This window comes from Crocodylus porosus, unplaced genomic scaffold, assembly GCF_001723895.1.
Source record: "Crocodylus porosus isolate Cpor-Errol unplaced genomic scaffold, CroPor_comp1, whole genome shotgun sequence".
Taxonomy (NCBI): domain Eukaryota; kingdom Metazoa; phylum Chordata; order Crocodylia; family Crocodylidae; genus Crocodylus; species Crocodylus porosus.
The window spans coordinates 110,191,308-110,204,612 of NW_017728886.1; the positions used below are offsets into that span (position 1 = coordinate 110,191,308).

Genomic DNA, 13,305 nt, shown 5'->3' on the forward strand with positions numbered 1-13,305 from the left:
TTTTATGGAGCATTAAGCAGAGTCAATGACATACCCATGGTATTCACCTAAGCCACTATTCTTTTTTTAGGAAATAATCTGCATAATTGGCCTTCATTTGTGGGTCTCATGCCAAATTCTCCCACTCATCCCAACTGATAAATACAGCACACTAATGCAAGTGCCAGTTGTTTGCTGGCCTTTCTGCATTCCCGGGAACAATTGCTTTGTTCCCCTAAAAGAAAAATTTCCTGCCTGTTGCTGTGGCAAGGACAACCTGTACCCACTGTTCCTACAAACCTCTCCAAATGTTTGGGGCTCCAAGAGTGAATAAAATAAATGGAAGTGAGCCACAAAAAGCTTGTGAATGTCCATGATACTGCGAAGCAGAGTGCAGTATGTTATACCTACCTTACACAAATTCAGTCCTGTTAATTTCAGGTAGTCTCTCCAATTTGTTCAGATCATTTTTAATTCTGATCCTATTCTTCAAAATGCTTGTAACTCCATCCTTCCCATTTTATTGTCACCTGTAAATTTTACTTTTATGTTGGGGCTTAGTTTATAATGGTCTCCACATTTGTGTTCTAAAGGAAAGGCCGTTTTGAACAAAGCAGGTGATTTTCTTAACTAAAAGTGCCAGTTTTGCATCACTTGATGCTAACATTTTATTAGAATTTTATTTTTTGTTACGTTTTCTTCCATTTTAAGTAAAATCAAACAACTTGAAAGTTCTAATATTAATTTTTCTAAAATATTTTTCAAAAGTACTCTGTTTTCCATTTTTCTGTCTGTACTTTGGTGTGACTTGTTTCAAAGTCATCACGTCACTGGTTAAGTTGCTCATGTACGTGTTAGCATAGACGCAATTAAATGGACATCTCGTACTAAGCAGGAGACAAGGAAAATTGCCTCTGCGGTTTCTACAACTGCCCTGTTCTTTGCAATAGCAGCTTTAGAAGCACAAGAGAGGAATGAGGTCTCAAGGATATAGCCAGCCTTTTCAAATCTGCATAGTATCTTCTTATTCCTTCTCCTTCACATGTCTCCTTCATGTGTGTTCATCTGCACGCAGCACAAATCCGTAATGCAACAGCCAAAATATTATACTGAGGCATGCATATCCCCATGGGTTATTTTCCAAAAAATCTTATTTTCATTCAATAATGGTTCCCCGCCCCACCCACCCCATCCACAAAAAAGTAGTACAATCTTCTATGTCTCAAAGGGGGGGGGAAATGAAAATGTAGAGAGAATGTCTCATAATATTCTTTTGTTTGTATTTCTTTAATTGCATTAACTGTCTTATAGAAGAAAAGTCTTGCAGTATCATCCCAGCAGCTAGACATTCAAGTGGGTGAATAATTAGTGCAAGCTAATTAGTACAACTTATTTTCTTGTGCTCTATGAATCCATGGGGCAGATTGGAAGAGCCACTAGAAACAGAACAGCTGATCCAGCGCTTCCGTGCCAACATTGTGATCAACACAGTGGAGCCTTTTGAGGAAGAGGAATGGGCCGAGATTTCAATCGGTGCTCTACATTTCCAGGTATAGTCGGATTCCAACTGTCTTTTCCTGTTAGGTACCATCCTTCCCCTGCAAATGAAGCCATTCATTGCAAGGGTAAGTTTGAGACAGCAAAAGAATCAATACTGGTTATGCTCACAGTTCTGCAAAGGAATGCTTCTTGTGATTTGTGACATTTTCAAGTATACCCACAATGTAAACAGGCCGGTCTATTTCACTTTGTCACATTGTAAAGCATTTCTCAAATCACAACATTCCCTTTTCTCCAAATGAGAAACATTTTTGCCTTTATTTTTTCACGTAAAATGTACAAATCCTGGTGCATTCACAAAAAATATCAGTCCAACTCCACAGAACGAGGCCCCTGATTCTTCACGCCTTCATTTTTTGAATGCCCACCTTGGGAAATAAGGTATCTCAAAATGAGTATTTGAACACATAGTTCATTTCTAGTAGTTAGAATCTTTGCTACTATCAAAGGAAGGGAAAAGAAAACACAATATATCAGTGCACTTTGTTTTTATTTTAATGCTATCTGACTTACAACAATATTCCTTACTTAAGAGGTTTGAGTATTGATAAATATAAAAGAATCATTGCAAAGTAGCAGTTAATCTAAAAAATAAGGTGTATTATGAACATGCATTTTCACTGCCTTTTTAATTTCTAAGTTACCTGATCATGCTATATAGACATAAATTTTAGACAACCCTCTGCTGCAATGTTCCCTTAACTTATCCTTATGAGCCATTCAATACCAGGAATATCACTCTAAGTATCTTGAGACACTGCTTGCCATACTGAGCAGCCTGTCTGTGTGTGGCTTTTTTGTCTTGGTATTCCCTGGTCATAGTGCATCTTTTTCTTTTTTTGTGTGTATATGTATATAAAATTTGTATGAATGTGGACTATTGTCATCTTTGACTCTTGGGCAAATTGAGTACAAAGGCACAGCAGATAGATATAAGAGACTCTTAGAAATTCAGAATTGTAAGTATTATTTCTCTCTCCTAATTTGTGTTGTTTCTTCTTAATATTGTCAGCAATTGTGTTTATTTTCTTTAATGAACATTATTGGTCAGAAGAAATAGGTTATGTTTATGAACAGAAAGATGGAAAGATTTTCTTTATTATTTATTTCTATTTTAACATTGAAAGAGAAGGTCTTAAACCATTTTATCTAAACTGTAGCTGTGATGTACTACAGTTATGAGATGAGAACATTACATGAAAAATATGCATTACTTGGTTTCCCTATTCATTTTTGCAATATAAGTGGGACTGAAGGGATTAATTTCTTTTCTGAGACAGGGAATAAGAGATGGGTGCTAGTAATGGATGTGTCTGGTTTCATACAAATGAACTATCAAGAACTTTTATATATGAATGGAGGACCAAGGGTGTGAAATATAAATATTCATCTGCTCCTCTGTGGCAAAGGTCTCTATGCATGCTAAGAATTAACTTACCATAGTTTAGCTCCCGTTGAATGCGTCTACACAAGATGTGTTACTGCACAGCAGACTAATTTGCTGCTGAGTAAAGCATCACTATCTACACATACATGGCAATCAGGGTGCAGTAGACTAATTTACTGCACTGCCAGACAGTCCTTTCAGATACAAGTGGTGTCTGGTAGCCCAGTAAATTACTGTGCTTAAACACATGTGTAGATGGTGACATCAGGATTAGTTTACTTTGGCTCAGGTTGAACCAGAGTATCTTCAGTTGCATTAACTGCACATATAGACATGCCCATATACTGTGAAATAAGCACCTTTGTACTTGCACAGTTACTGCAAAGCAGGTATTTCATGCTAAAGTCCTCCTGCATTGACCCAGTTGTAGAATCCATAGAATCATAGAAAGCAGGACTAGAAGGGACCTCAGGAGGTTATCTAATTCACTTTTGTGGTCAAGACAGGATCTTCCCTATCTAAACCATCCTGTGAAGTTTTCTTTCTTTCTTGTGTCAAACAGCACTGCACAAACAACCCTCTTGCTCAACTACCAGACACAATGTCTGAAAAACATCAAGAACACCCTAAATTTTCACAGGCAAAACAAATAGATGTGGGCACTGTCAGTGTTCTCTCCCAGTGCTGCTCAGCCTTTTTGCCCAGCGGGCTGAATGGGCAGTGCCCCTGCTGTCCATGGGCCAGATCTGGCTGGTCATCCTGATCTGGTGCCAAGGGTGGGCGTGGCAGTGTCCCATCTGGCCATGCAGAGAGGGATGGGGCCAGCCCAGCCCCATTCCAGACCCTCAGGGGAAGAGGGCCTCACACAGTTTCTGAATAAGCAGAAGACACTAAAGGCATATTTCTATTCCACTTATTAGATGTGGAAGTGGACTTAGGTACCTAACTTCAATCCTATTCCATCTTGCTTGAGTCCCTGAAAAGCAGTTAATGTGAAAGGTAAGTGAATCCTATATGCTACAAGGGATATTTATGGGATCAGTTACCACTCCATTATCTATTCCTCATTTCATAAGCAGTCATAAAAAGGCCTAAACCCATCCCCCAATCTAGAATCATGGCTGGTTAGTAGATTTTTCCTACCCACAACTGCAAATGTTTTGTTAGAATATGTGGGATGGACATATATCCCATCAGCTGCTGGCACATGTTAAGCAAGTTTTCCAACTGAGATCTGAGGAATGTTGTGCCCCATTCTCAGAATAGCCAGATGTGCATGGCAAATTGTATGATTCTGGGAATGGAGCATAAAATTCCTCAAACCCCAGCACTGAGACTGGTAGCTGCCAGGGACCAGTGCAGGGGGGTACCTTTACCCACTCTTGAACTGATACATCCACAAGCACCTGGGCTCTTTGAGTCCAGTGTTTGGGAGCCTTACTCTGATGTCAGGCTCATGGCATCCCAGATCTTTAAGGAGCAGGCATGCAGCTGGGAGACTGGGCTGAACACCCTCAAACTTTAAGTTTTCTGGGTGCCATAAGCGTAACATCAAGTAAAGGCTCCTCATGATGCAGCTGGAGATAAAGGAACTCTCCCAGCCCCTGCTGCTCATGCCAAGTTAAAGGGGCACCATCATTGTAATATGGTTATATAATTTTAATTGTATTTGTATATATAATCATATATGTAATTGTAGTCACCATCATGGTAATATGAGGGAGCTAGCAGGGGTTATTACAGGGCCCTTGGCACGGCTTTACGAGCGCTCGTGGTGCTCGGGCGAGGTGCCAGATGATTGGAAGATAGCCAACGTAGTCCCCATCTTTAAAAGAGGGAGGAGGAAGGACCCAGGCAACTATAGGCTTGTCAGTCTTACCTCAATCCTAGGGAAACTCTTTGAGAAGATTATTAAGGAACAAATCTGCAATGGGCCGGCTTCAGGGATGATGCTCAAGGGCAACCAGCACGGTTTCATTAGGGGCAGGTCATGTCACACCAACCTGATTGCCTTTTATGATCAAGTCACAAAAGCATTGGATACAGGTGTTGCTGTGGACATAGCCTTTCTGGACTTCAGCAAGGCCTTTGACACCACCTCCCACCCCATCCTCATTAAAAAACTAGGCAACTGTGGCATTGATGCCTACACAGTCAGATGGATTGCAGATTGGCTGAAGGGTTGCATTCAGAGGGTGGTGATGGACGGGTCGTACGATCTAGGGTGAAGTAGGCAGCGGAGTCCCCCAGGGCTCGGTTCTTGGGCCCGCGCTGTTCAATTTCTTTATCAGTGATTTGGACGACGGGGTGAAAAGCAACCTGTTTAAATTTGTTGATGATATCAAAATTCGGGGCAAGGTGAGCACACTAGTAGGGAGGGAAAGACTGCAGCAAGACCTGAATAGATTACAGGGGTGGGCTAACAAAAACAGGATGCATTTCAATACTGACAAGTGCAGGGTGCTGCACTTGGGCAGTAGTAACCAGCAGCTCACTTATAAGATGGGAAACTCCCTTCTTGAGAGCACGGAGGCAGAAAGGGCTCTTGGAGTTCTTATTGACTCCAAGATGAACGTGGGCCGACAATGTGAGGTCGTGGTTGGCAGGGCTAAGCAGACCTTGTCGTGCATCCACAGGTGCATCTCAAGCAGGGCCAAGGAGGTGATCCTCCCCCTCTATGCAACACTGGTCAGGCCACAGCTGGAGTACTGTGTCCAGTTCTGTGCGCCCCACTTCAGGAGGGATGTGGACAACATTGAGAGGGTCCAGAGAAGGGCCACCCGCGTGATCCGGGGACTACAGGGCAGACCCTACAATGAGAGACTGCGGGACCTGAACCTGTTCAGCCTTCACAAGAGAAGGCTGAGGGGGGAGCTGGTGACCATCTATAAACTCACTAGGGGGGACCAGAAGGGTTTGGGAGAGACTTTGTTTCCCCTAACGCCCCCTGGCATAACAAGGAATAACGGCCAGAAGTTGTTGGAGAGTAGGTTTAGATTAGACGTCTGTAACAACTACTTTGCAGTTAGGGCAGCTAGGATCTGGAACCAACTTCCAAGGGAAGTGGTGCTGGCTCCTATGCTGGAGGTCTTTAAGAAGAGGCTTGATGCCTACTTGGCTGGAGTCATTTGAGCCCAGTTTTTTCTCCTGCCCAGGCAGGGGGTCAGACTTGAAGATCTACAAGGTCCCTTCCGACCCTACTTCTATGATTCTATGATTGTGCTATTGGTTAAGGAAACCACCAAAACAAAATAGAATATGTTTCAAATAAACCATGTCCTCAGCAATAAAAAAGGAGTGGAATATATAAGCCATGAGGCAGAACTGGGGCAGTAGGAGTTAAAAATCTAAAGTTATATGGAAGGCAGCAAGGTGTATCAGAAAATATGGAATCTGTTCAAGAACATTGCGAGGTAGATAGAATCAGTGTGAACTGCTACAACAGATAAGAAAAGCATGTAAGATAGTATGGCCAAATCTGAAATAATAGATGCATAGGGATTCTGTAATTGATTACATTCATTAATCAGCAGAATGTAAATGTGCATGACATCTAACATGATTGATCATAAGCAAAGCATGCGGGACAGTACAACCAAACCCCTGGTATGGTAGATATGGGAGGTATCTAGGAATGCTGTAATTATAAAGATCATTAATCAGCAAATTGTAAGGTTCAGTGGTGCATTTTTGATGCGTGTATAAAAAGGATGAAATAGAAACACACTTTAGATTTGTGTTTAATTCTGCACTTTCCCTGCTGTCAGCCAGTCCAATCACTTGGCTGATAATATAACTAAAGGCCACATTTGTTTATACTCACTGAATATCTGCATGCTTTTTCAAACCATGTTGTAGGGATGTGCAAAGCAAGTCCTATTCAATTTGGATTCAGCCCAAATCAGGGACAGTGATTCGATTAGTTGATTCAGATCATTGTCCCTGATTCAATTTGGCCGAATCTGAATCTGAAGATTTGATGCTGATTCAGAGAATCAGTGATTCGGACACCGACACAGCTTTAAATGTTTTTTCTACATACCTCAAGGTACCAGGCACGACTTGTGATCACTGTGATGCTGGGGCAGATGGAGCGTCCCACAGGAGTGTACTTCCAGTACACTTCTGGGTCTTTCGGGGAGCCGTGCAGCCCCCTGTGCCCCTCCTGGCTTGGTGATCAGCCATGGGGGAACCCTGGGTACCCCCACCCCAGATCCAGGAGACACCAGATGCCAAACCAGGGAGGCACGGTGGGGGGAGGAGAAGCCCCCATTGTACTCCCCAGCAGACCCAGAAATGAACCAGAAGTGCTTCTGGTCCACTTCCAGATCTGCTGCTGAGCATGCTGGGGAGCCCCCCCACACACTCCTGTGGGATGCTCCATGCACCCTAGCATCTCAGCGTTCACGAGCCACCTGGTACATAGAGGTATGTAGAAAAAACATTTAAAGCTGTCTTTATGTCCAAATCTCCAAATCTTTCTGAATCTCTCTGAATTGATTCAGAGGGTTCTGATTCAATTCAGAGAGATGAAAGCGTCTTCCAATTCAATTCGGATTTGGAGATTTGGCGACCGAATCTCCACCGAATCGAATCAGGGACTGAAGCTTCACACAGCCCTACTACCTGGCTCTTGGAAACAACAGTAGGTCTTTCTTCTTACTAGTTTTTTGTTACTCAGCCTTAAAAGTAAGATGACAGTGTGTTACAAGAGTAGATGCAGTAATGCATTTTCAGGTCTTGAACAGGATGGAACAGAATCACACTTAAGCCCCAAGTCCACTTACACCCCTAATAGGTGAGGAAGTATCTGGCTCTTACTTCTAACAAGCACTAGCCAGGGAAGGCAGCACATACAGAAACTAGAATTTGAAATAAAGACCTCTAGTAACAACTATTGCTGTTCAGTGCAGTGAAAGAGATGGAATCCTGGATATCTATAGTCAGTCGAGGCCAGATAGGCTGCCCACGTGGACATGCAAGTAAGCTTAGCTTTTCCATTTTAACATAAAGATCCTAAATTATTTTATTCCAGTTCATGAGTAAATGATGTTTCATTTTGTAAAGGCTGCCTTACGTCGCTGAAAATATATATAGGTTACATAGCTCCCAAAAAAGGTATGTCCAAAAGGAGTTCATGTCCGTTTGTGCTTGCTGAAGGAAACATCGTGAAAACCAGTTATGCTGGAGTGCAGGTCCACTGTCTTGGTATGGCCACAGGGATCCCCCAACAAAAACTAGACCCCTTGATATTCTATATCCTGTGTTCCTTGTAAATCTGTGACAGAAATGTTGAATGAGTTCCAGTGGATCAAGAGGCATCCTAAGCTTTTGCCCAAAACTTCAAAAGAAATTCCTCTGGAGTCTGAAGAATATTTCACTTTTGAACATAAGGGCTAAATACAGACAGTCAAAAAGCCCAAGGCAGAATCAGTTCAATCTCAGCCGCTTTCTCTACACTGTTTAGACTGGACCATTAACAAACAGGATATGCATTCCCTCATCAGTTGACCAAGGTAGGCAGAGATGCCTGCACTGGCCAAGGCTAGAAGGTGCGGGGGTACTGGAGCATATTTCCTAGCTCCAGTAGGCTGCAGACACCCCAGCCCTGCCCCCTCTCCAGCCCCCCACCTGTCAGCTGATGGAAGGGGTGGGGGGAATGGACCCCCTTTCTGTCCCTGCCCCCCATCAGCTGCAGCAGTCACCTGCTCCCCCATCCACTTCATATGCAAATATAGTGTTTGGGGTGGGGGAGGAGGGGAAGGGGAGGACCTCGTCTTATATTCAAGTAAATATGGTATCTGTGAATAACATCAGATGTGTTTATCACTGATACAAGCCTTGTGGATTATATGGAACATTTGTATGTGCCTACCTGTAGCAGGCGGCTTGGAGCTCCTGCTGCTTTAAGAGCAGGCAGGCTGTGGCTGAGGCTGGCTGCAGGTGTGGCAGGAAGACAATTAGGGACCATGCCTGAGAAGCAGCCTGCAGGTATGGCTGGGGTGATTGTGGAGTCATCTGACCCAGGAGGAGGACTGAGCTTAGACCAATTATAAGTCCTGGCCCTGAGCTGAGCCAATGGTGAGATCCTAGAGACTGCTGAGAGAACATCTCCTAAGCAGGTTGTAGTTCCTGAGTGCTAGCATGGAGAGAACAGCCTGCAGCAGTCTGGTGGTTTGGGAAGGGACTATGGGGAGGAGGAGGTCCCTGGGGGCCCAGTAAGGGAGTCTAGGAGCCTGGAGAAGGACTGAATGAGAAACCAAGGGGTCTGAGTGCCCAGAGAGGGGCTGAGTGTGGAGCCAGGGGTCCAGGAGCCCAGAGAATGGCTGAGTGAGAGACCAAGGGGTTGAGTGTGGGACCTGAGCATCTGATAGCCCAGAGTGGGGCTGAGAACATAGAGACTATCAGAGAGATGACACCTGTGAAGCCTGGATCATGGTGTAGGGGCAGAATTGGAGCCAAGCAATTAGCCCTTAAGACAGTGACCATGGGCACTTGGTGGACATTAGAGTGAGACCAGAACTGGGATGCCCTGGGGCAGCCTCCTTTGTATAAAAGCAAAATACATCAAGATGTGGTAGGTGAATGAAGGGGTGACTGCCCACAGAGTGGGTAAGGGACTCCTGGGGCTTCACAGCCACCCAGGCTCTGACACTGTTACACTACCACAAGATTCATTGTAAAAAAAAAAAAAATACTCGCAATCAAATTGAGCATCTGAATTAAGTAGTTTCCACAACATGAGACCTGAATGCCCTTACTTTATTTGTGCTATTGCCTGTAATAGAAAAGCTCTTCATGAGACATTAGGGAGTGAACCAGCTAGTCGTCAAGCATTCCAAGTACCTGGGCTGCTTCTTAGCTCTAGATTGCATATTTGTAGGAAATGTATCATCCAGAACATAGAGCACTTTCATTCAGTATTGTGCTAGCAGGGGCATGAACAACAGATATGCTGAAGCTATGCCTAAAAATACCCATGGGTATTTTCAGCTCAACGTCCTCTATGAGAATGATAGATGATTGTGTAGCTTATTGTCAGTACTAAGTATCAATAGAATATATATGACTGGCTGCTTCTTTTCTGAGCCAAACCACATGTAGCTCAATAGGCTATAGTACCTCTGAGTTAGTAAGATGGGAAGAAGCTTCTTTGTGAGCAAGTTAAAAACAGAACCACACAGTCATCATTGTTGTTATATATAATGTGTATTGTAGTAGCATTTAGGAGTTGCACTTCAGGACGCCATTATGTGAGACACTAATAACAAAGAACAACATTTCATTCCAGTTTAAAGGAGAAATTGATTTATGCAGCAAATTTTTAACAATTCTTGATAGAGAAAGCACCCCAGATCAGTTACATTTTGGATGAATAATATCTGCTGGCATTTTGGTTCAGATCTCTCTCTAGTTTATGGAGTATCACTGAATGATTTTTACCCCTGTTCTACAGAAAGACATTGTGAAACTTAAATTGCCTTTTCCAGCTCTGGTAAGTTCTTTCTTGAGGGTGATGCAAACACTGAATAAAATAGCAGTAGAAATGGAATAGCATGATGCTTGATAGTGAAATGGTAGACAATGCTACTGCAGTGTGACAAAGCAAAAGAGGAGGAAAATTCATTTTTCTCTCTCTCTTTTAATAAATAATAACTATGCTGGAGTTAAGCAGCATATATTCATGAGAGACACATTTTCTGAAAAATCAGAGCCAAACATTTGGCTTAGCTGATTACACAAGGAAGTTTTACTGTCAGATAGAGTTGTGCCCTCAGGAACCCAGGTAACTCCTCAGATCATCATATGAAAACATTTGGAGTATGACCTTTAATTATTTGCCCCATTTGAGCTTTGTGCTTATAAAAGTAGAAGAAATTGCCATGAGAAGTTCTGAGAGCTATTGGTTACCATGCCTAGCATAGTGCTCTGCAGAAGTTTCTGACGCATTAAGTGAAGCAGGTATGTGTCATCTTTATTCTAATCCCTTAAAGGGCAAAAAGAAATTCATAGCTGTACATACAGTAAGATCAAAGTTTGGATGTTTTTATAAAGGATCTACTGTAGTTCAAATGGATTAGTTCAATGAAGACCTACTAACTGGTTGCATCTACACGTACAGTTGTTACTGCTCAGTCATTTAATACTTGCTGCGCAGTCCCGATGCCCCACAGGTTTTCTCCCAAGCTATTGCTCAGTAGCAGTGTCAGTGTCACAGATCATGCCTGCCGACACTACCTTGCTGTAGCAATGAGCTATGGTGACAGTTCATCTCTCTAGCAATATAGCATCTCGTGTAGATGCACCCACTGCATTCTATGGGAAGATGGACTAGATGATGGTCACAATGGTTCCTTCCAGCCTTCTAATTTATGAATGCAGATTTTGCTTTCCAAGCCTTCACAAGATGCTCTGAAAAAATCAAACCTTCTTCCCTCCCCACAAAAAAGGGAAAAGACAAATTTGTCTGCTTCTGTCACCTTGTCATCCTATTAAGTTACACCTGCGAGAACCCTCATTTGATCTGAACCTAAAGTCCTTACTTAGGGGAGGGGCATTCCATGTTTTCCGTGTCATGTAAGTGGCCGTTTTTTGGTCGTCCACAAGGTATTTTTGCCATTTATGTACTCAGGAAAACTCATTTCCTATATACATTCCCTGTGACTGCCAGACTTCACATCAGAAACAGAAAGGGTTTGTGTATGTGTGAGGGAGGTCTTCCAAGGGGTTGAGTGTGGGACCAAGCTTAGATCATGACTTCTAGGCCCTATTTACCCACAGGATTGAACTGGGGCCTATCTCACTACCCAGCCGCAAACTCTTGACCACCACACCACGGATTAGTTATTATCCATGCCCTTTTCTGGTCCACTTTTTGAAGCTGAGCCACTAACATGATCATTGGATTAAATGGATGGAGGGGAATACAGGAATGAAATTTTTGCCTTACTGGAGACAAGGACCCACACTTGAACCCAGGGACCTTTCTCTTCTAGGCCAGCAGCCATCTCATTGAGCTATGAGCCTTTGACTTGTTCTCTTATTCCTGACACACATATTTCCCACACATCCCCCTCTCATGCCTGCCCAAGAAAAAGCAAAATGGCTGACCTGCTGTGTGGTAGTTAGCATGCTGTGCTAGAAAGTCCAAGATACCTAAGTTCAAACCCCATCTTGGTAAGAGGACAAGTCCACCCATCTCCCAGGTGAATTAGCTATCTACGTGTTTGAGGTAAATGCCCAAACAAGTCTCTCTCTCTCTCTCTCTGGTGTCCATTTTGGCTGCATATGCAGTTGTTCACATGTGTAGGAATAGAATTTCTCTAGGTGCCTAAGTGCCAAAAATGTACAGTGGATGACCAGATAAAAATAAAATGTAACAGATAGGCAACCAAATCTAGAGAGCTGGATGACCAGAAAGGGAATAAGATTGCTACCCTTAGTTTATACTTAGGTAAATTTGGTTCATGTAAAGGCAATGAACCAAATCAAGTTATTGGGAAATGCAACTGTCCAATATTTCTCAGGTTTAGCCAACTGAGAATTCTGCTCAAATAAAAAGTGAATAAATCTAAATAAGGCCTTCAGAATTTGAACTCCTGACTGCACCCTGAATTGGTGGAAGAGGAATTGGCCTTTTATGCAATGCAAAAACTTTCAAAAAGGTTTATGAAGTGTTTCAATTACTAAAATATCATAAGGATCATGGATTTGAGGGTTTTTGTGTTTTCAATATGTATCTGACAGCTGCTTTCTTTTGAAATTTCAGGTTGTAGGTCCGTGCAACAGATGCCAAATTATCTGCATAGATCAACAATCTGGAGAGCGAAACAAAGAATTCCTGCAGTCTCTGTCTAATGTGAGAGGTAGAAAGGTTAGTTTAACACTAAAATGCCAACTAAATGATAGAGTGTCTAGATGATATACATAATCCAAATTCAAGGGAATTCTCAAGAAACATGGAAATATTCCCTGGTGAATTAACTCACAAAAGTTGGAAAATGAAGCCATTCCTACTTGTTCCTCATCGTAGCGTTCAGCTTCTGTTTGCTTCAGTCAGAGTCAAAGAACCCCTTCATACAAGTCTACCTACAACCAAACAATTCAAACAAGGAGCTCCTGCCCTTTTAAAAAGATGAAGCAGTCTCAGTTAGTAGGGCTATGCGAAGCTTCAGTCGCCAGCTCGATTCAGAGGAGATTCAGCCTGATTCAGCAGCCAAATCTCCAAATCTGAATTGAATTGGGAGACCCATTAAAAGGTTCGAATCAATTTGAAAGCCTTCGAATCAACTTGGAGCAATTCAGTGCTGATTCAAAAATTTGGCCATAGATTAAACAGGCAGCGGTCCTCTGCCATGCTGGATACAGCTGCCTCCAGG

At 42.8% G+C, this 13,305-nt stretch overlaps 1 protein-coding gene across 3 annotated transcripts in view; it reads left to right on the forward strand.

The window, feature by feature from the left end:
- The window catches only part of MOCOS (molybdenum cofactor sulfurase), a 405,377-nt gene that overhangs the window by 373,625 nt on the left and 18,447 nt on the right, over positions 1-13,305 (forward strand). For all 3 annotated transcript variants that reach the window (XM_019540615.1, XM_019540606.1, XM_019540624.1), the window contains exons 13-14: positions 1,403-1,529; positions 12,696-12,800. In XM_019540615.1, the coding sequence (XP_019396160.1) occupies positions 1,403-1,529; positions 12,696-12,800 (232 nt within the window). The remainder of the gene's footprint in view (positions 1-1,402; positions 1,530-12,695; positions 12,801-13,305) is intronic.